The following is a 24,644-nucleotide window of genomic DNA, read 5'->3' as shown; positions in this document are numbered from 1 at the left end:
CCACTTAATGTAATTTACCGTCTCAATCTGTTTGTGCAGTTAAATTATATCATGATAAGGCTCGAGTTTAATCAAAAATAGGACAAAAATCCCAATTCAAAGCTTGCCTCCTATGCAAAGGTGCCCCGCTTCCCCCTACAGAGTACAATGGCGAAATTTAAAACCGGAATTAAATTGTAATTTTGAGACTTCCTCACTGTTTCAAACAAACAGTATAAGAAATCCACGAAGAAGTAGGGTAAGTGTGCCAAATTTCGGCATAGTTGCATGCAAGCGACAAAGTCTCAAGTTTGAAATGTAATATTTTTAATAAAAATTGAATATTTTTATTACTCTTTTATAAGGAGTGTTGCTTGGAACCTTGCAGACAGTTTATCATCTTTATTTTCTCTAAAATCATTCTTAATACATTTTAAAATGAATAAAAATGTAAACATAGCATTGGTGGCCTATTTCAGCCACCTTCATTCTCATAGTTCCTTACCCTTCCAGAATTCTTTCAATGTCTTTTTCACGTCGTCTCGTTTGTCGAAGCTAGATTTTTTGTTATTATTTGCATTATATAATCTCAAGAGGATGCAAAAACTAAAAATTCATGGTAATTCGAGGAACAAAAAATATGGCCGAAATTAATGTTTGCTGGCCAGAATTTGGCACACTTACCCTACACTTGTAAATTTTATAGCACTTTACTGTTCTATAGTATACTGAAACAGTCAAGACAGGAACCAACACAAAGAAAATTCGAAAAAAACAGAAATACTTCAAAACAGCAAAGTTCTAATAAACATATTCATTTTTAATGGACTAGCACGATAAAACACTGAGGAACTCACAAAATTTTTAATTAGGCCCTGTTCCAATTAAACCTTTTGGTCCCTACTTCACACTCTTAGAAAAAATTAGTTCGTACAAGCTCATATGCAGTTATTAGAACTATAAAATATAGTAAATATAGACCCAACTATATATTTAGTTTGGGTAACTAAATGAAATAGTTGACCACAGTTAGTTAAAGTATCCTTTTCATTTAGTTATCACAACTAAATCAAAATAGTAATGGGTACTATAACATATTAGTTCCAATTACTAAATAAATGGGGTTGATACCCATCTTATTGGCTGTAATAACTATATCATAATAGTTGTGGTTACTATATAGCATTCATTGTGATGCATATTTCTTATTAGTTGCTCAAAATTCGAAAGAGCTTCAACGCATTACTAAAATAAAAACCACTCTTTACTATTGGAAAAGTAGTCATAACTTTATGAAAATATAGGCCCATCTATTTACATTGGTTGTGAGAACTAAAAGGAATTAGTGACCAATATTAGTTGGGATAATGATTTCATTTAATTAACACAAGCAAATACAATTGTATGAAAGCATTATGAAATAATTGCCGCAACTTATCCACATAAATATTGTCTTATATTCTCACTACTAATAAATTTATTATGAGTATAATGTTTTAAGAATATGGGAACTATTTTAAATAGATTTGATAATAATCGCCCGAACAACTAATTTTCATTAGTAATCACGTCGAAACTTTTCTAAGAGTGCAGTTCGGGCAGTAAGATTTTACAAACAACAATGTTGTACAATTCGTATACATGAATTCAACTTTAGTTTTTTATTATTCTACATTTAAGTGGGCTGTATTAAAAAAGATTTCTTTAAGATAAAAGGGGTGGCAAAGGGTCCTAGGCTTTGCGAAATGCTCGAACTCGTTACCTTTAGATACTATACCTCAAAAGTACTTTCGCATCATTTTATTTTCCGGTTCTCAACATATTTGAATCTATTCAAAATCTTTCGACTATGTACGGCCTGGTGAAGTGCAATATCTGGTGAAAACGGAGTAAGACCTTTTTCGCTTCTTTCAATTTTTATTCGCTACAACGTTTCGGGAATGCGATGTCCCCTTCATCAGGTATAGAATAATTAAGGAAGAAACACGTAAGGTTATCGTTACACTTGACTTGTACTGGTATTGGTGGACAAGATTGGATCGTGGAGCTCATCACCATGGAGAGAATAGACACAGAATCTATTACAAATTATTCAAAAAATCCTCCAAAATTTTTTTTTAAATGTAATAGAATTGATTTTCGGATAAAAATTAGTTATCGGTTATGAACCGGTTCATTAACTAAGTCATTTAAAATCCCGTCTTATGTGGTGAGATTCTTAAAAATATATGGTAATTATACCAAATTTTGGCATAGTAACATGCAAGCGCCAAAATCTTGAGATTTGAATGAAATATTTTTAATAAAAGTGAATTTTTTTCCTAACTGCTTTTTAAGGAGTGTTGTTTGGAACCTTAGATAGCTTATCGTCTTTGTGTTTTCTAAAGTCTTCTACACACTAGAAACAATTTCTTTAAAAAATGCCTTTTTAGAGAAAATTTCCCCTATCCTTGAAGGCAGAAATGTCATATTTTTTTTAAAAAAGGAAATTTTTGACGATAATATTGCTTCTAGTCTGTAGACACAATTAAATCATTCTTAATATCCTAAAGTGAATAAAAATATAGACATATATTTAGGTAATATTTCGACCACCTTGATTCTTATGCCCTAGATACACTTACGACTTAAGCCGAGAAGCGACTTAGTGGAAAATGAGGGAAATGTATTTTAACCATTAATTCTAATATAATTACGCTAAGCTGTCTCTCGGCTAATCCACAAGTCTGTCCAGGCCCTTATAGATCCTTGTCCTTCCGGAATTCTTCCAGAGCTTCCAAAGTCTTTTTCAAATCATCTCGTTCGTCGTAGCAACATTTTTTGTTTTAGTTTCGTTTTTGCATTGTTATAATCTCTAGATTATGCAAAAAATAAAAATTCTTGGAAATTAGAAGAACATAAGAAGTGGCCGAAATTAAAGACCTGAAAGAAATTTCGTAATGTTTGTTACTGTACTCTTTTTTTTAATAATAATAATTCACATTCAGGTTTATAATGTATAACACAGTCTTTGCTCCCTAATTATGACATTATTTTTCGTCAGATTAATCAATCAAGAATCAGGACGTAGAATTCCGAAAACATCCCTTATATTTACAGAAAACTGATTGACTATGGTGTCATCTCAATTTTTCTCATATCACGTGCATTTTTTGTTATTTCACCCGTGAAGCTGCGATGCACAAAAAAGCACTTTTCACTTTCAAAAGAGGAATAAAACCGTAAAGCTGGGTGGATGCAAGAGAGGAATCAGTCTATTGAAAATAGCAAACAAACGTCCGAGGATATAATAAATAGGAGCGCGGAACGTACATAAGAGCGATGAAAGTGAAATTTTTTCTAGAAGAACATGAGAGCATGTGTTTACATATGTGCACTGAGCGTGTGTTACGCAGATCCTGGAGTGCATGGCATACTTGGAGGACAATCCAAAGTTGCATGTGAAAGGAAAATCGCTACCGAAGCGTCATCTATCAGCTGGAGCTGGAAGTTTTCTGTTTGTGTCGGAAAATGGGAAATTTGTATGATCTCGAATGAGTCCTTTATATCGTGGAAAACAACCCGAAATTGGAATGATTTCGACATAGAAAAGGTAGAAAAGAGAAGGACAACATAGATGGTAGTTGGAAATTTAAAATGAAATTTTCGAAAATAAAACACACGGTTTCACGACTATTTATTGTTTATTTATTATTTTAAGTGTTATCAATGTATTAAAATTCAAATTGTTGGATGTTTCTGTATCCATTATCGATGGTTTTCATTAATTTTCTTTCACATTGTTTTCCAACTGTCTATCGTATCAACGTTTTTGTAGAAATTAAAGAAATCGGAAATTATACATTTCAGTTATTTCTTAAACATAATAATTATATAGATTACTACTTTCTTAACTTCACAAGATGTCCCAAAAAGATCTTTTTTGAGCAAAATAATCTCTTATATTAATGCCTAACTTACTTTAGGCTACTTTTCCTGTTAAGTAATAAGATCTAATGCCGTCGATATTATAGTCTTTTCTAAAATTTCGCTTTTCGTATTTTTCCGATTCTTTTTTTTTGTTTTCTTTCTAAAATATTTCAGTCCCATTTTTTTCTTACTATCTCTACAAATTTTATTTCTAGGTTTTAGTTCGACATGGAAAAATTAATCAAAACTAGTAAATTAGTGAGATGTCGGAATATTTTCTTCAAAGTGCATTTTTAATGTGAAAAAAAAAAATAAAAATAAAAATAGATTTTTGGTTTATTAGACCATTATTTTTGTTTTTCTATGGAGGATTTGATGCTTTCAAAAATTACCACTTTTCATTATAATTGTTTTCCTTAATTTCTGAGAATTATTTCTACAATTATTTTATTCATTTTTATCATCATATTTTGTCACTATTTTCTTTTATTATTAATGTGACGATGGACAAGAAATTGACATTACTTTTAACAAGTATAAATTTACTTCTTTTATATATTGTACTACTTTTTTCTCATTATTTCGCTAAATATTTTGCAAAATTCCTTGTTTTTTTTATTTTTTTTAGTTCTGCCTAAATTGAAAGTATGAGACGGGTTAAAAAGAAGAATCATATTTGCATACTAGCGAGTAATGAAAAAGCCAAGACATTTAGCACAATGATTTTTAAAAATGCTGGACAATGTTTTTTTTTGATTATTTTTTTTTGTTCTGCGAAGAGTAGACTAAGTATAGTTATTTTTACATCATTACATTACTTTGAAGGAGTAAGTTGTGAATATGAATGCTGACACGTCACATTTTTTTTCAATTAATAACACTAAAAATTATTACAAACATTTAATGTGGCTATAATTAGGTATGAGGACTTTATTATGAGTTCGCCAAATATTTCTCTTGAATATTTTATGAACGTTATACGAACATTTCACAATTTCTTTTATTAGTTCAAGATTTAATGTAAAAATCCTAATGACTATCTTTTTTAATGTATCTCTTACACAATTTTTTGGTAATAGTTTTTATCATTTTTTTTCATAATGTTTTACTTTTCCTTTTAGTAAATATTAAGCTTATTTCGTGTTTCAAAAATATCACTTATGTCATCAAAATTTCGACACTCTGTCGTCTATTTTAACCTAGTAGTAAGTTAAACATTTCTAATGTTATCCTTTTCCACAGTTGGACTGTCGGTATTGTTCTTAAGAAAAACGTTAAGTTCAAATTAAGTGTTACTGAGGTGGGATCTAATTTTTTTCTTTTGAATATTTATGAACAAGATTGAGTTTTTTGAGGTTATGTTCAGGTTTCGTCAAATCAAGTTGATTTTTTCTATGAATCTTTTTAAAGTTCACTAGAATTAATATAACCTCATAGAGTCTTGGATTATAGTAAGTTAGCATACAACCAGCTTTGTTTTGCCAACATGTTTTTGATGTTTCATCTACGGTGAACGTAATCGAGTTCTGAGATCGGATTCCGTAGATTGGTGAGAATTGTCATATGAAAAATATCGATGAGAACAGTCCTAAAAGCTAATGGTTAAATGAAAACATTACAATAGATGACTTAACTTGAATCGTGTCTTTCTAACCATGGTGTCACATATAAGATTAATATTAATATTAAGAAAAACCAGAGAGAGAGGTATATAGAATGCAAAATTTCAAATGGAATATGATGTGTATTAGAAAGAGTACACTCTAGTGGAGTAATACGATGAGTAAGATATTACTGTTCGTATTAATTTCTTTCTTCGAGCAATTTTCTATGCGAGCCAACTGTAATTCGGTCAGTTTTCGAGGGAAATGCGAGAGAGAGGTATGATAAAACACTTGCTATCTTTTTTTGCCATTCTCACAGTTCAGAAAGTATTAATCTTAATATTAATTTTATATGTGACATGGTCATAAAGGTGTATTGTGGGTTTATGTTTTTTCTCACTAAATTCTTTGATGGCGGATTCTGGAGACTGATTAGAAATATTACACGTCAACGATTTTGTAGAGAGTACCGAATCGATTAAACCAAAATAAGCAATTACGGACAAATTACGTTTACTGAATTGTCTCTGAAGTGAATACTCTCACTAAATTGCTTTATGTGACAAGTCAAATTTCTGAACTGAACCCGTTACCTGTAGGTGATTCTGCTAACTCGTGAGAATTGTCATTTGAAAACAATTATTGACAACAGTCTCGCAATATGTTGAATAAACCAATGAAGTGCGACAGCTGACATAAGCTGAATTGTGTTGCTTAAGTTGCTTTCGGGTTTATGACTTTTCTCACTAAATGTTTTCATATGACAAAAGTCATGTGCATACTAAGCCCATTCCTTGGTAACGCATTCTGATTTTTAGTGAAAAGTGTGACCGTAAGGGCAGGTGACTTTAATCCTCTCATGTTCGTAAGCTTTTCTTTAATTCTAGCACTTAATGATGGTCTTTAGCGATCGGATCTACCATGTCTAATCGGTGAAGAATATTTTTAAACATTAGAATTAAAGGAAAATTTACTAACAGTAGGGTGACAAAGTCATCTACGGAAGACAAAGTCACCCACATTTACGGTAAATGAGAACTCTTTTTAGGAACAGTCTCCAAAGCAATCAAATAAACAATTGATGTCAATTTACGTCAACTATAAATCACTTTGCTAAAGTTAAATCTTGATTTCGTGACCATTCTCACTAAATTCCGACAATTCTCATTTCTGTTCTAAGTCCGATAAGTAAAGACGGGTTCTTTAGACTAGCAAAAATTAGCATATGAGTTGTTTGTATTATTAGGAATAAGACCGAAATGAGTGACTCTGTTTTTTAGCTCATGACTTTCTCACTAAATTATTTTTATGTGACAATTCTCATTTAATGTACTAAATCCGCTTCTGGTCACTTCGTTCACTCTCATTCGAAGACCACAAAACATGTTTCAAAACAAAGGTAACTGGGCCTGCTTCATAAGAGATTTTCGTGAGAAGGGACATACTTTTATCTCAGACTAAAAGGAAAACATTGCTTCTCAAATAAATATTATGATTATTATAAAAAAAATAAAAACGTATACTGAATACTAACAACACGCAAGAGGACGGGAATTGTCAGAGACAAAATTTTATACAATAAAACTTTTAGTTCAAAATGTATAACTAATGCATCAAAAATTGTTTTTTTTTTGGAACTATCAAAAAGTTGTAGTCGGTGTTATTTTGGTCCTCATGACGCCATTGGTAAAATTTCCATAATTTTTGTTGTTGTTGAGTGGTTCTCAAAAGAAACAACTGTAGTATTTTAGAAAGTTTCTCATTCTCGCCTTTTTTTTTCAACTTTAAAATTTTCATTATGGTTTTAGTGTTCTTAGAATTAAAAATTTATCAACGTTAAATCCTATTTTATCGTCGTGCTGTTGTCTTTTTTTTTTTGTTTTTGCTAAATTTCTCGACCAATAACTCGATTAGAATTTCTCAAAGAAATAACAGAAATACAATTTTCTGACCTTATTTCACATAGTTCTACACATTTAAGTAGAGTTTTACAATTTTTTTTTGCTTTTTTCCTTTCAAAATCCTTTATTAAAATTCAGTTTATAAGTCCCGCTGGACCCTGGAAGGTTTTTCGGGGTTAATGGTTTCCTATTAACTCTCATTGAGTAGGGTCTGTTCGTCAGATTGGTTAGCGGTGGTGTCAACAGGTGGCGGTGGTGGAAGGGAGTCCATGTTATTTTCAATAACTGTACTGTCATTTAGATACTTAATTTCCTCGGAAGATGGTGGTTCGGGGTAGGTAAAGTTTTCTCTTTCGGCATCTCCATTGACAACAGGTTGGCTGTCATCCTTTTTCTTATTTTCTTCATCCACTGTAGCACTAATCTCCCCATTTCCAAGTTGATGTTGCTCATTTATGAGTTGATCCTCTTTGGTGGATTTTCCCGTCGACACGTCGTTGCTATCCAATGGAATTGATGACTCAAAATCCAAGGTGTCTTGTTTGTAAATGGCTCCTGTCACAATGGGCTTTCGATTGATGAATGTCTCTTCCCCATCCTCACTGTTGGATGGGGTTTCGGGGTCATTGCGCCCATCCATCTTCGAGATACGCGGTGATGACCCCTTGTAACCCTTTGAGTCCACAGTATAGGACTCCTGTGACCCATAACAATAGTCCTTGTTACTTCCATTGGACGAAGATACACTCAGGTCTGATTGCGTCAATCCGGTTTTGCTATGATTCATCAATGTTTCCTCCTTAACTTCATCGACCTCAATTATGGTTTCTCGAGCTGGAGCCTTTTCTGCCGGTGGAGGATCATGTATCTGCACTTCTTGATGATCAGTGGCAGGGTCTGTTTTAAATTCAATTAGAGGCTTCTGATCAACTCCGGGTCCAGTGAATTCAATATTCGACTTCTGCTGCAAGAGAATATCTTGATTGTTCTTGCTGAATTCCTCTGCAAGGCCTGTGCTATCAGCTCCTCGGGCTACTTCCACGACAAAAACTCCATCTTTTTCAGAAGGTGAATAGTGCATTTTAGTTTCCCTGGCATCCCGCGAAATATCCTGGAATGCAGATACAATTTATTTAATTAAAACTATGCAATAAGTTTAATTTTATTTTATATCTAAAGTTTAAAGTTTTACCACATTGAAAAACAGAAAAAACATGTCCTGTCAAATTAACAAGAAAAGTTTGTGAAAAGAATTTTCTTCCATACTGAATATGGAAAAGTTTTGTCAAATCGGCGGCCAACTGGATCTTGTTAAAAGTTTGTCAAAAGGATGTTTTTTTCACAGAGAAAAATTACCCTCTAAATTCAAGAAAAAAATACTCTAACTAAGGGTTCGATTTTGCTCCAAGCAATTTTTTTCTTAAATTTCGCTTAAATTAAGAAAAAATTTCTATAAGAGCATTTTCTTAAATTTTAGAGTACGATGGTTTTGAAATTCAGTAGCTTTGAATTTAGACTTTTTTACTCTTAAATTTAGAGAAAAATAGTTTTGAATTTGTAGCAAAAATGGTTTTGATTTTAGAGTATCATGGTTTTGATTTTAGAGTATTGTGGTTTTTATTTTAGAAACTTATGGGTTTAATTTTAGAGTATCATGGTTTTGATTTTAGAAAATTATGGTTTTGATTTTAGAGTATTGTGGTTTTGATTTTAGAGTATCATGGTTTTAATTTTAGAGTATCGTGGTTTTGATTTTAGAGTATCATGGTTTTGATTTTAGAGTATTGTGGTTTTGATTTTAGAGTCTCATGGTTTTGATTTTAGACTATCATGGTTTTGATTTTAGAAACTTTTGGTTTTGATTTTAGAGTATCATGGTTTTGATTTTAGAGTATTATGGTTTTGATTTTAGAGTATCGTGGTTTTGATTTTAGAGTCTCATGGTTTTGATTTTAGAGTATTATGGTTTTGATTTTAGAGTATAGTGGTTTTGATTTTAGAGCATTGTGGTTTTGATTTTAGAAACTTATGGTTTTGTTTTTAGAAACTTATGGGTTTGATTTTAGAAACTTATGGTTTTGATTTTAGAAACTTATGGGTTTGATTTTAGAAACTTATGGGTTTGATTTTAGAAACTTATGGGTTTGATTTTAGAGTATAACGGTCTTGATTTTAGAGTCTCATGGTTTTGATTTTAGAGTATCGTGGTTTTGATTTTAGAGTCTCATGGTTTTGATTTTAGAGTATTATGGTTTTGATTTTAGAGTATCGTGGTTTTGATTTTAGAGCATTGTGGTTTTGATTTTAGAAACTTATGGTTTTGTTTTTAGAAACTTATGGGTTTGATTTTAGAAACTTATGGTTTTGATTTTAGAAACTTATGGGTTTGATTTTAGAAACTTATGGGTTTGATTTTAGAAACTTATGGGTTTGATTTTAGAAACTTATGGGTTTGATTTTAGAAACTTATGGGTTTGATTCTGGAAACTTATGGTTTTGATTTTAGAGTATTATGGTTTTTTTAAATCATGACCCTGATACTCTAAAATCAAAACTATAATACTCTAAAATCAAAACCATAAGTTTCTAAAATCAAACCCATGAGTTTCTAAAATCAAAACCACGATACTCTAAAATCAAAACCATAATACTCTAAAATCAAAACCATAAGTTTCTAAAATCAAAACCATAAGTTTCTAAAATCAAAACCACAATGCTCTAAAATCAAAACCACGATAGTCTAAAATCAAAACCATGAGACTCTAAAATCAAAACCCTGATACTCTAAAATCAAACCCATAAGTTTCTAAAATCAAACCCAAAAGTTTCTAAAATCAAACCCATAAGTTTCTAAAATCAAAACCATAAGTTTCTAAAATCAAAACCATGATACTCTAAAATCAAAACCATAAGTTTCTAAAATCAAACCCATAAGTTTCTAAAAACAAAACCATAAGTTTCTAAAATCAAAACCACAATGCTCTAAAATCAAAACCATGATACTCTAAAATCAAAACCATGAGACTCTAAAATCAAAACCATGATACTCTAAAATCAAAACCATAAGTTTCTAAAATCAAAACCAAAAGTTTCTAAAATCAAACCCATAAGTGTCTAAAATCAAAACCACAATACTCTAAAATCAAGACCATAATAGTATAATAGAATTCAAAACCACTATACTCTTATTTCGAAACGATGATTTCGCTAAGATCAAAACCAAAATAGTCTTAACTCGAAACCTCTATACTCTAAAATCTAAACCATGACCTTCTAACTTTAAAACTTCTGTATGCTCTATCAGTGTTCAAAACTACGATTCTCTAAAATCAAACCCACTGTTCTCCTATTATTAAGCACAATTTATTCTATTTTTTAAACTATCATACTCTTTTAGAGAAATTCAAGCGCAAAATATCTTAATTATAGGGGAAAATAGTTTGAAATTCTTGTACTCTTGATTCAAAACCACGTTTCTTAATTTTTTCTAACTCAAAATTTTTCTCTGTGTTCATATAAAGTGTGAGAAAAAAATTTTGTCAAACTGATAATATTATCCTTTTGACAAAATTTGAACAAGATTCACTTGTCAGTTTAACATGATATTTTTCCAGAATAGTGACAAGTTGTAGATTCAGTTAAGAAAATGTAAAATTGACTAAAGGAATTTTTAAATACTTTTTTAAAGACGCTGGCACAACTTTTCAATTGAGTGAAATTCAGTCAATTGAAATTTTACCTCTCACTCTTTCAAACTGAAATCAAATGAAATTTAAAATTGAAAATGAAATTGAAATTTCAATTTTTATTTGACAGAAAAAAAAACAAACATATCTTATTTCAGTTTGAAAGAGTAAGAGATAAAATTTCAATCGATTGAATTTCACTAAATTGAAAAGTGTTCGAGCGCGCCATAAGCTTTTAGGTCAATGGAATCGATTTAAGCGAAAATATTGACATAGAAGGGATCCCTGACTTCTTTTTATTTTCTCTAAAATTCTGCGAAAAGAAGGAAAATATCAAATGCCATATTCATATTATGATTTCTCATTAGGGGGAAGTGAGGCAGCTTTAAATCTTGGCACCTTAGAAATAGGGCTTCTTCTCCTAATTTTAAATGGAACTGTGTCTTATCATAAAATAATTTAGCTGGACAATTGATTTGAGGAGTTAAATTAGATCGCGATAAGGCACAGTTCCATTTGAAATAGGAGAAGAATACCAAATTTTAAAGGTTCCCCATTTCCCCTTATTTTTCAAACATATTTTGTTATATTTATTATACTATATTTTTTGCCATTAATTTTTTAAGCAAACTTTAAAATTATTTCATTGAGATATGATAAAATTTTATTTTTATTTCCAGACCTGATGGAGAAAATTTTCAAAAACTTTAAATATTGTGTAAAATTTTAAGATTAGCTTGAAAAATGTAAAGTGTTATAATACTTAATCCAATATCTAGATAGAATTAAATATTTAGATCGCATTGATTTCCCTGAGTGGCTCGCGTGTAGTGCTAAGCTCTATTATTTTTTTAATGAATAGTATTTAGTTTTTTGAAAGTGATTGAACAGAGTTCTGTTCGCTTGGTACGTAATCCCAAGAATTGTGTTTATGCACAGAGAGCGACAATCAGAACAAGTGATTCCCGACCACAATTTTAACCCAAGTAGAGACCGGAAAAAATCCTGTCTCCACCCGGGATCGAACTGGGGTCTTTTCGCTGTCTAGGCGAATGCTCTACCAACTGAGCTATGGGGACACACTGGCTCTGACTGTCTTTTTGTTATTTTTTTTAGTTTGTAGTTTAAATTAGTATTTAGTTTTATTTTTTAATGAAATCTTCTTTATTATGATGAATTTGAAACTTTTTTCTTCGGATAATGAATCTCTAAGTTGAATTTAACCCTTTAAGGACGATTGGAATACCGGTGTCCCATAAAGAAAATATTTTTCCTGACTACCTAAAGTTATTTTTTTTCTTATGTCTGTACATAATATAGTAAAGTAGAAGGTTGAAGGAATCTAGAATATTTTTTGCAAGTCTCTAGCTATTTGACATGTAGTAAATATTTAAGCTAAAAAATGTCGAATTTTTAAATTCTCAAATTCATAATTGATTTTATTTATTTTTTATACTTCTAATTTTTTTTAAGCAAAACCCTTTTGGCAATAAAAACTACAATACTCATTCATACGTAATAATTTTCATTGAAGCGAGAAATATTATTTATTGGTATTTTCAGAAAAAATTACTTAAATTTTTGGGCTATTTATGTCCCTATTGTTTATAGAAGCACAAAATACACCGAATCAGACTCTGTTGGGCTTTCCAAGGTTAGATGTAAGACTTAAGATTGATTATGTTTCTCAGTTTAATGTTTATTGTTGATTTTCAGTCCGTAAAAAGTGTCTCGTCATTAAAGGGTTAAACTTTCTTAATACCAAAATTCAGTACTATGATGTTGTATGCGGGATTATACGCTGTTAAATTCAACTTATTAAAAAAATTAAAATGAATTATCATAAATTTTCTTAAGCATGAAAATAATGTAATTTTGTTGGCATATTAAATTAGTAATGATCTGCTTTTGAACCAAAAGTATACTTTATGATGATTTATAATCTATTTTAAATTATTTTACTATAAACTAAATTAGATTTTTCACAGACTAAAATGGTTTTTCTAATATGTATTCAATTAATTTTGAGGCAAAGAAAAAAGTGTTTAAATTCAAGTTTAGTGAATTTACACGACGTTTTAGAAAGTTTCCTTTTTTTTAAAGAAACCTCAGGTAAGCTTTATTTAACATTTTATTATACATTATTGAAATTTGTTCTCTCGAAAGATAAAGTAAAATAAAATATTCTAAGTAAATATACTAAATGATTGTCAATTAATTGATTTGATATGAAGCATATCTAGGTAAGTGTCAGTAATTATTTAATTAATTATATTTTTAAATTGAATTTCTATTGACATTTTTTAATATAAGAAAGCATCATAAATGTGGAGCAAATATTTGAAATAAATAAATCCCTAATGAATGCTTTATAACTACTATGTGAATTATACGAAACTTTACCTTGTATCCGAAATATGGATTGATGGATGAAAACTTTGTATTTCTCTTGATAATGAATTCATGAGAAATTAACATAATAGTTGAAAGCTCTATAATCATCAAACGCTAGTAATTAAGCAGATTTTGAGCAATTAAGTTGGGATTAAGGATGGTATTATGTTAGATTTTCAGATATTTTAAGTACTTTTTGAACCACTTAGTTTCTAGTTCGTAAATTTATAAAATTGAAATATATTAAATTGACTCGTAATTGTTATGCGAAATGTCCAGTGATTTTTTATGATAACTACTAAAAAAAATACTTAAAAATGTAAAACATACAGTTAAAATAGCAAATGAAAAATGTTATCTGTTTATTTATAAATTGAACAATATAATAAAAATTGGTATAAAATTTAATTTTATTGCAATAAATGTCTTTTTCCATTCTCTAGCATTTTAAGCACTTTTTGTGATCTTGATAAGCAATAACAAAACAGCTAAATGAAAATATATTTTTTGCGACTGAAATTGGATTCTACATAATTGCTCTCGCTTATAATACTATAATATTGTTTTCAATCGTCAACACTTTATAATTAAAAAAACAGATCAGTATATTATTTATTTGTTAAATAACAAATTAAATTCAGTCGGGATAAATATTATTGATTAATAAGGAAATATCAAGTGGACCTACAAATTTTTGATTGTGCAAAACATCAAAGTGTTTAGAGAATTTAGACTTAGGTTGCCTGATCATGAGTACAAAAGTCAAATACTTTTCTTCTACGTTTTGTATACATATATCTATCCCACATTTTCGCACTCATCTTCTTTTTTTTAAACATCATAAGAAATTTAACCCTCTAACGGGTAAGACCGCCTCCAGGCGGTCTTCACAAAAATCACATTTACAGCGACAATAAAGGTTTTATTTATTTAAAAGTGCTATAGGGTCCTCGGTAATAGTCTTATAAACATCTCTTGAAAGTTTCAACTCATTTTGACTATTCGTTTTGTTGCTATTCCCAGTTTTGTGTGACAGGTCAGACAAAGAGCAACAAAAAATATTTGTGCAAAAAAACTCATTTCCAATTTCCATAAAAATACCGATTTAAAGTTATCTGACTAAAATATTTTTTTTTTACTGAAAGATATGTCATTCTACTTTGTATATTTTATTTAAAAAATTTGAAAAAAGTAAAAATGGGAATTTTAGAAGCGAAAAGAGTTTCAAAAAATTTTTATATTTTCTCACCTAGCGCCTAAACTAAAAGAGATAATGAAGAACGGATGGTTTTTTCGACTTTTATTGGATCATAATTATCCTAGAAAACATTGTTTTAAAACTTTTTTTTGCATATTAAAGAAAACACCGTTAGAGGGTTAATTTAGTTCAACCCAATTTTGAGTCGTAAAGAAAGAGATAAACGTATGCGAAACGTTTTGAGAAAGAAAGGGATATGAATCTTGATTTAATTAAATTTTCCTGATCTCAAAGGTGTACCGGAGGCTTTAATATCTGAATTGATTAAAAGAACGAGTAAGTTTTCTTTATTCTATCCATTACACGAATATTACTTTCAACACAATGAAATTTATTAGTCTATGAGTTGAATTTTATTTCAACTTAACGATTTTGTTAACTGGTTGTGTTTTATTTTAGATTCGGATAAACAGAAAATGGATTCTAACAGTTTTTTTTATCGTAAGAAATCAAAAATTGAGCACATTGTGTTTGACTTTCAATATACAATTTCTATCAAAATATACGTCAAACAAAATTTCATGAAATCGAAATTTCCATCCTTGTCTTTTAGCTGAGATGCTTTTCAATCTCACCTTTTTGTTCCGAGGTGAAATCCGACCTCATCAGAACGGGTGCGCAAATTTTGGATGTAAATGTTTTAACATTCACAAAGTTCAAGAATATCATAAGTGCTAAAAATCAATTTCCGTGGACGTCCCGTTACGAATGCTTATAACAGTTGAAATTCTTTAAAGGCGACCTCGGAATATTTGCAACTCGGGGTTCTTGCACCTCGGAATGCGTGAAAGTTCGGTTTAAAGTTGAATTTTTACCTCCAAATTTATTTAAAAAAAAAATTAAATCTATCCTCAAAATTCAACGTTCAGCCGAATTTGCACGCATACAGAGTTTCAAGCACCTAGCTTGAAACTCGGTTCTCTCAGCTAGCATAAGCTTAACTGGGTTTATTACAGGTTTCAAAACATATTACACATTCCTATCCCATCTTTCTGACTTTAAATTCAAATTGGCAAAAGTGAAATCTAAATTGAATTTTATTAAATTGAATAAAACAAAATTGAATTTAGTAGAAAGAGGTAGAAGTATGAATGGAATACATTTGGAACGGAAATATGTCGAAATTTTGATTTAATAGAATTTTTCTCTATCTAATTAGATCGTTGGATGAATTAATAAAAAAAAACAAATGAGCAGTAAAAAACCAGGGACCCATCAAGTATAATAAAAAGTGAAGCTATTTTTCAGTTTTCCTTGTAAAACTTTTGCAGATATTGCACCGTGACTTAAACAAATTTGCTCGAAGTTCTTGTATTATTTCGGCGAACATTATGAAATATATATTTTTAAATAGTTTTTAATACACAATTTCGAAATATATCAGACTGATAACTCAATTCTCTTTAGGAAAAAACTTGCCATTAGTCTTCAGTGTCTCTATGCAAAAATGTGGAAAAATGAAATGTCGAGAGGCCCTTGAAAAAAATTAAATTTGGTCAGTAAAATATTAAATTTTGATCAATAAAAAATTGAGTCTTTATTAAGAGGATCTAGTAAATATAATTAACATCTATGATGATTGTAGGTAAAATGAAGACTTTCTTTTTACTTCGTGAAAAATTGTATGAGAAATTTACATCTTTCAAAATTGTAAATTAAATACTTCTCAAATTTGATTTTTCATTGACCTAATTTAGTTAAATATAGATCAGCAGCTGCATTATTATTTTTATTGTTTTAATTTTGTATTGAATTGTGTAAGAAAATGAGAAATTTTTATGATGAGTAAAAAAATAGACCTAAAAGAAGTTTTTAGGTCTCATGTTCTTATTAATTTAGGAGTTTAAAAATATGAGTGAAAAGGACATTTATTTGACACAAAATTTCATAAAATAATAAAATAACAGTTTTCTGCTTTCTGAAGAAAGCTGGACCTTACAATAATTTAATTTAGATCCACAATTATGTTGCCTATCTAAATTACGTTACGCTAAAGCCCAGTTTCCTTTAGAATTATGCAAAAAGAAGGTATATCAATGTGACATTCACTTCTACAACTATTCAGTTAGTAAAATTTCCTGAAATTAAAATTAAAACATATTTGTTTTTCAATTGTTTTCCATACGTCTATTCCCCTATTTGACACTAAAATTAAATTGAAATAATCTGAATTTACTGTGAAATTCAAAATAAGAAGCATCATTGGACTTAACCTTAACAACAAGCTTTTTTCTTCTATTGATTAAAAAGTAAATAAATATGAAAATGAATAAGGCACATAGTCTGATTCCTGACTCAATCCAGAAATGTTGGATTCGTATTTTTTTTTTGATTTTAATTAATTTTCAAATACACATTCTTACCGTACAGAAGTAGATCTTAAAAAATTCGAAAATTTATTTGAAGATCCAAAAAAGAGACTTTCTTACTTCTTGATAATTCCGCAAGGTGGTTGAGGTACATCCTGTTCGAATTTTGAAGTGCTAAAGTATTAAAATGTGACGGTCATAATATTGTTGTGAGGAAAAAAACAGAACAACGACGTTTACTGTTCTTGCCACAGTATTTAATCACTGAGTAACTCTTTTGCCAGCTTTCTAGTGTGATATTTGATAAATTTTCCTCATCTTGTTCGAAAATTTAGTATGAAAATTCGAAATTTATTTTGAATTCCTCGAACTTCAACGACTTTTTGTGTAAATACAGTTCGATTTACCTTTTATCCAAGACATTATTGCAGAATCAAAATCTACTTCTGTTTGGGCTCATTTATAACTAATTTGAATTACATGCTGCAGCAAAGACAAAAGATTTGTAACCATTTTAAAAGAAAAAAATCTAGAAAACTGGACTTTCTAACATATGAAATGTTAGGAAAAATTTCAATTATGTTGTTTGTTCCCTATTCTAAAGAAATATCGCCTTAATCTTTATTTAAATGTTCTTATTAAGCAACTTTGTAAATTTAGCAGATAAAAAAGGGCACGAAAATTAAACAGGGGTATAATTTTAAACATTTTAAATATAATTTTTGCAAAAATTAAATTACGCTGCTTAATTTTAGTTTAAATATGTAGCAGAATTATTTTATGATCGATTTGTGCAATGCAAGTAACGAGTCCGTTATAAAGCCGTCTTTTCTATATCTAACTTGCAATAAAGAATTTAAGAAAAACGAAACAAAAAAATTGAGTCCCTAAAAGTACTTTTACGTAAGCATTATTCATATTTTATTAAGTGTGTAATCCCATTTAATATTTTCGTTACAAGGCGCTTTCTAAATGGCTAAAGCTTAGAATGCTTTTGGCTCTAGCCAATCAGAGTATGTGATTGGTTTATAGTATTCTATCGAATGAAATATTTACTAATTTGTTAAAAAAAATTATTAAATTAGGGTAAAGTGGGGCATTTTTGAATTGGGGCTGTTTTGAAATTGGGATTTCTTCTCCCGTTTTTAAATCAAATTGGACATTATTGAAATACAATTTAGTGCAACAAATCCTAGCGCTCAATTCCTTTTAAAATTAGGAGAAAAAGCTTAATTTCAAACCTGCTCCAATTCAATTTACTCCTACTATCTTTTCTATTTTCTCAATGCATAAAACAATTTAGGCAACAATTTTAAGGTTATAGGCACCGCACATAGCTTTTTTACGTAAAAACCTTAATTTTCACGCTCTCCAATACGAAATTGTTTTGGAGTGAGTGAGAGAAAAGCGTTAATCGCAAGAAAATCTATAAGATAGGGCTTCTTGCAAAAGCTTTTCCGCAAATTTTGATATTAGTGAAGTTGTTACACAAAAAAGCTCAGTGCGAAGCACTTTAAAAACAAAACATTCCGTCAAATCCTTACATTTCTCTCCTCGGTCTCAACAATGAGGTGGTTATTTTTTAGCGTCATGGTAATTACGGAGCCATTTGCACCAGTGTGATTTGACTTAGTGCCGAGAGCACTATTGGGGGCAGCACCATTGCATGTGTTGCGACCCTGATCCGCAGTAGACTCCAAAGTGTCACTGCTGCGATTGATCGTGTACTCGGAATCGGCAGATTTCAACTAAAAACGAGAGAGGCCAAATTACAAAACTATAAGAAATGTTTTATGCTCCTCTTCGTCAAGAAGAGTTCAATCACACATTTTTGCAAAAAAAAAAAAAAGAAATACACCCCTCAGGAGTGTCCAAATGCCAGTGACATGAGGAAATTGAACATGTAATAAGGTGGTTTTATTGCAAAAAACTCGTTTCTGAACTCTAATCTACATCATCCTAAAAATTCACTAAAATTACAATGTACGCTCTCTTGACTCGAAATTTGGGAAGGCATTTTTGTGCACGTTTTTTTTTTATTATTTAATCGCAAACTGCACTCGTGTGTATAGAAGTGTATACTAGCGGTTAATGTCCGGTCAACGAACCACACAGAGATGGATGTATGTTATTCCTCCTGGGCACAACATATATATACACATACATGCATTTCAAACATGCAGGCACCAAATGTATATTTTTGTACATTTTTAGGCAGAGAGGAAGAATTTATCTTTTTGGGCAATTCTTGAGAAACTAGATGTTTATACACATCGACCAAATGCCTTCACATGTCATTGGACCAATTTGCACTTGAAAAGAAGCATACACTAATTAAAAGGAAGCTCATTGTTTACATTTACTGGAGGAGTTTGTGCAAAACTCTTGTCAGATTAATGTGCTCATTCTCACAGGAAAATGCTATATTATACTTTGGATGGAATTTTCGGTAAATATTCTGCTAATGGTCACATTTTGTGAATTTCAGAAATAGCTTAGTGCCGAGAAATTGCAATGCTTCTGGCTGGGAACGGTCTATTAAGGTGAACTTTAGTAGTTTTAATGTTGTCATTTGAGCAAAACACCCCTGCAATATCCAAACCTCATGTTTCCCGCCAAAAGCTGCAGGTGACACGTAATTACTATCGCAAGGCGTCAATTGTGTCAAAGATATTACCTTGAATGTGGCTAATAAATAATTGACTCGCGTTCTCAATTCTGCATATATTATACGGATTTTAGATTATGATCTTATTTATAAGAACAGTCATTTAGTACCGACAAATATGGCTGCACAAGATTGGTTGAAATAATCAGTACATATACGATTTCAAACATATACGAACTTTTTTAGTGGGCTATGCGCTTTCCGAGCATTTCGTAAGTTCCTAGTAGGAATTTACAAACATTTACGAACAATTTTATGAAATATTTCTTTTTGTGTAATGAATAATTGTATCTCTAATAGCAAAAAAAAGGCAACAGAAAATACATATTAATCATACAAACTATGTCTTTCCTGAAAAATATTAAAGTTTATATTACATGCTTACGGGAAACTGAGGCAGTAGTAAACACTGATTTTTGTGTACACTACTTGGACTTATAACGACCATTTCTTTAGTGAACAAGTATCCCAATAATATCTATGAATTCATATAGTACTCGCCTTCTGACATCTAATATCTATTTAAAAGGGGTGGCAAAGCATCCCAGGCTTTGCGAAATGCTCGAACTCGTGACTTAGATGCTATACCTCAAAAGTACTTTCGAATCATTTACCGTTTATCGGTACTCAACCGATTTGAATCGATGCATGAATCACTCAAAATATTTCCCAAAATACACCTCAGGAGTAATTTAATTGAATTTCGTATAAAAATTAGTTATCGGTTATGAACCGGTTCATTAACGATTCAAAACCGATTGGAACCGATTCAGTTTTTTCGGAAATTCCAAGACCTTTCCAACGAGTCCAAGCAAGACCCCATTCGCTTGATAAATGCGCTCTCTAGTGTCTTTTTAATTTTTGATCTTGAAAAATCGTTATTAAGAATGATTCAATGGAATTTTCGTGTAAAAACGAAATGTGCACCTGGGTAATCTCTAAAACATATCCAAAAAATGAAAAAAATCGCAAGACGCATTTTCGAGCAATCCCAAATAACATGGTTTTGTATGGGAAGGGGAGAGGTGGGGAAAAAATGAGGGGCATATTAACGATTCTTGGATCGACTTATGGGGGGGGTGTCCCCCGAAGGTCCCAAGTCGCTATCTCTAACCGTTTGGCCTCTAGAGCTGGCGACAGCCGGACGGACAAACGGACAAACAGCGTGATGACATTTCTCAGAATTCGTCTGAAACGTGAAGATTTGTTAAGAAAAGTGGTCTCTGGGGGGTGAAAAAATCGAGAGAATATATATACTGAATACTGCTCTCTCCTCCGTGGAGTTCGAGCAGTAAAAAAACCGTACTGTTCCACCAGTTTCCCCCTACACATTTATAATAATGTGAAATCTTAAATTCTGTTAATTAATTCATCATTCCCAAAATGACCGACAATTTGAGTACATAAATTTTTTCGCTTTACTTTCGGTCTACATTCGATTGAAGTAACGGGGAATTATTTCGGACAGCATGAATTCTCGTCCACTTTGCGTGAATTCTTCGAATATACCTTACTGAATATACCTTTCCTACAGAATATTTATTATTTTTGCAATAAAAAATTGTAATGCGAATAAATCTATGAAACGTGATCGAATTTATCCCAGAATAGGGAGAAGTGGGCTAGTTTTAAAAATAGGCTGTTTTCTACTATTTTTAAATGAAACTGGACCTTATAATGATATAACTTAGCTCAACAAACCGATTGTGAAGCTAAATTACATCATGATAAGGCTCAATTCTAAAAAAAGGAATAAATTTAAAAAAAAGGAACAAAGAAGCCTATTTTTAAAGCTGCCCTGCTTCAAAGGTGCCCCATTTGCCTCTATATTCAATAGTTCATTAATTCAAATTGTATCTAAATAAAATAATTTATGATTGTATCTATAGAAAAAAAAAGAGATGGAAAAGCGTCCTAGCTTTGCGGAATGCCCGAACTCACGAGATAGAGCTTTTGATAGAGATAGACGTTTCGGAGCTTTATAGCTCCTTCCTCAGGTATGCAAGTAACTAGTGGGAACTAGTAACTACTGCATACCTGAGAAAGGAGCCAGAAAGCTCCGAAATGTCGTTTTGTAGTAATAAAGGAGGATAAGATCAGATTAAATTCCATGTTCTCTTTATCCAAAATTCAACTCTTGACTGATTCCTAAGCTTTAACCGATTCATTACTAAATTCCAAGATATATATATTTTGTTTTGTATGTAGTTATATTTTGACTTTCGAAAATTCAATATGGTGATTTTTTAGGTCATAGGAATTATCTTTTATGTTTGGACGAAATGTTCGCCTGGACCACCTTTAAAATACTTATATCCAAAAATAAAAGAAGTTGTAGGAGCGGTTTTCGAGAAAAACTAAAATAACATGGTTTTGGAGAGAATGGAGAGAGTGTAGCAAAAAAAAGTTTATAGATATTATTTACTTATTGGGGATCACCCAATACCGTAAAAAGTGGATTATTTATATTAAAATTATATTATACTTTTAAGTCAGTACATTGTTATTTTATTTGGAACCTATTCGAAATATTGAAATACCGAAATCCGAAAAAATCTATCACTTATCAGTGAAGCAATTACACCTGAAGCTTAAATAATTCGAATATTGATTTCGAAAGCCAAAGAAAAGACACTTTTACTTCTCGTTTCATCCGCATTGTGGTCAGAGTGCTACCTGTTCGAATTTCTAATTAACATCAAATGAAAATCATCATAATGAAAATCAAATTAACAAGGCTCATTGTTTCATTATAATTCCCATTATAATCACTGAATAATATTTATAACAGCTTCTTAGTTAGTGTAGTGTTCAATAATTTTTTACACCTTGCGTGGAGAAAATGTAGCTTCAAAACTCGAAACTTAGTTTGATTTTTTCGAACATCGACGATCTTTTGTGCAAACACAGTTTCATTCTTTATCCAAGACACTATTGGAAAATTTTCTCTATATGAGAAATGTCGGTGATTGTCATTTTGTTCCAATATAAAATTCTTTTTAAAATTATGTTTTATGACATAGGGGAAACTGGGGCACCACCAAACACGGGGTACCACCAAACACTAATTTTTATTTCTAAACTACTTGGACTATCTCGGCCATTCCTTTAGTAGACAAGCATCCCTATGGTGCCTATAAATTCCTATAGGTCTTATCCTCTTAAGTCGAATATCCGATTAAAAAATCTCAGTGTCTGGTGGTGCCCCAGTTTCCCCTAGCTGTCAAAGTAGAAAAGCATTTTCAGAGAATAACTGTGTTTTTTCTATTTCCTAACAAAAAAATTATAATAAATTTCGATTTAAGAGAAAGAATAAAACAAATTTAGTATTTGGACTCTAGAACAGTGAGATATAAAATAATATAGAAAATTTCGGGCATATTATATTTTACAAAGAATTATTATAATGTCCATTTACTTCTATTTGCACTTTTACCGTGAAACTTGAGAACTAAAAATTGAGAACTGACGTCAGCGCTACTTATGGGAAACAACAGTGGCCCCATGCAAAGAAAAGTTATCAGTGTCAGTGAATTCTCGGCAAGTGAATGAAGCGATTCAATTTTAAAAATGTAATCCAAAATCTTGTGCCAGTTAATATAAATGAACAAAACTAAATAAATGTTGGTCGAAATATTCGATATGTATTAATTCGAACATTCGAAACGAGCTTACTTAGCAAGCTTTCGAAAATTAACAAGTAAGAAATTTTGCTTTTTTGTCTTAAAAGAATAACTCGGCAATTGATGAATCTGACGAATCTCAACAATTCAAAGAATGGCTAAAATACTTAAAAAAGTCTGGAGATATTGTTTTTTTTATCTTTTACAGTTTAAGCTCCAGGGCGGTGACAAGTTGAAAAAAAGTCGTTTATAAAACTGGTCTCTCTTTAAGTGTGAGCAGTAAAATGAGAAAAAGCCCTAGGGGGAAGTGGGGCTACATTGTTATACGATTTTTTCGCATATTTTTAATGGAAACTGGGTTTTAACATGATGTAATTCGGATAGACTAAAAAATTGTAGATCTAAATAAAATAATTGTATAATCCCCTAGACACACTTACGACTTAAGCCGAGAGACGACTTAGTGGAAAATGATGGAAATGTAGTTTAACCATTATTTCTAATATAATTACGCTAAGCCGTCTCTCGGTTAATCCTTAGGTCTATCAAGGCCCTAAAGGTCAGCTTCATTTAGAAATAGGCGGAAAAGTCGTATAACAATCCAGCCCCACAGTGCAAAGTAGCCCCACCTCCCCCTATTTCAAAAGTATCCCAATTCAAAGGTGCCTCACTTCCCTTTCATAGTGAAATATTCTTGGCAAGGATAATTAGTAAATTTAACGTTATTCTTGTTCTTCAGTAATTGTTTAAAGTGATTTTAAATCAATTTTACTTTATTTACTGAGAAAAATGTTTATTCATTTTTTGTGCAATTATTTTTTCTGTTTTATTAAAAAAAATAATAAAGACATAAGTATGAAAAACATTTAAATTAAATTAATAGTGGTTTATTAAAATACTTAAATATATGATGTCAGCCTCGTAAAAAAGTCACATAAAGTATACAAATGGTGCTTCCTTGTAGAAGAAAGCTGTTAAATTGAGCATAAAATTTTTGTTCTTTTCTATCCAATTTACTTTCTCATATCTATCTTTGTTAAAGTGCTATTAAAGTGCACAATAAAAAGCATTTTTGCGTTTGCAACTGCCTTTGTATAAATTTTAGCGTTATCAAAAATGGAAACGACATATTCAGGCATTTTCATGTGTCAGTCTCATCGAAATTAGGTCACTTTAAATAATGAAATGTTTATTTACACACAGATGCAAGCAAGAACTAAATGCATTAGTGTAACTACAAAACACTAATAAATTGTTCAACAGCTGTAAAGGACAAATACGAATAATTCTCTAACTCATAATACATTTCAAGA

The 24,644-nt window shown here is 30.8% G+C and overlaps 1 protein-coding gene across 3 annotated transcripts in view; it reads right to left on the bottom strand.

Moving 5' to 3' along the window:
- Positions 1–3,643: 3,643 nt before the first annotated feature.
- The window catches only part of LOC129805735 (uncharacterized), a 45,503-nt gene continuing 24,502 nt past the window's right edge, over positions 3,644–24,644 (bottom strand). For 2 of the 3 annotated variants that reach the window (XM_055853847.1, XM_055853846.1), the window contains 2 exons: positions 18,585–18,788; positions 3,644–8,504 (listed from right to left, as the gene is read on the bottom strand). In XM_055853847.1, coding sequence (XP_055709822.1) covers positions 7,584–8,504; positions 18,585–18,788 — 1,125 coding nt within the window. In that variant the 3' untranslated portion in view covers positions 3,644–7,583. The remainder of the gene's footprint in view (positions 8,505–18,584; positions 18,789–24,644) is intronic. The other variant, XM_055853848.1, reaches the window with a different exon arrangement.

This window comes from Phlebotomus papatasi, chromosome 3 (assembly GCF_024763615.1).
Source record: "Phlebotomus papatasi isolate M1 chromosome 3, Ppap_2.1, whole genome shotgun sequence".
Taxonomy (NCBI): Eukaryota; Metazoa; Arthropoda; class Insecta; order Diptera; family Psychodidae; genus Phlebotomus; species Phlebotomus papatasi.
This window is presented reverse-complemented; position numbering and strand designations above follow the sequence as displayed.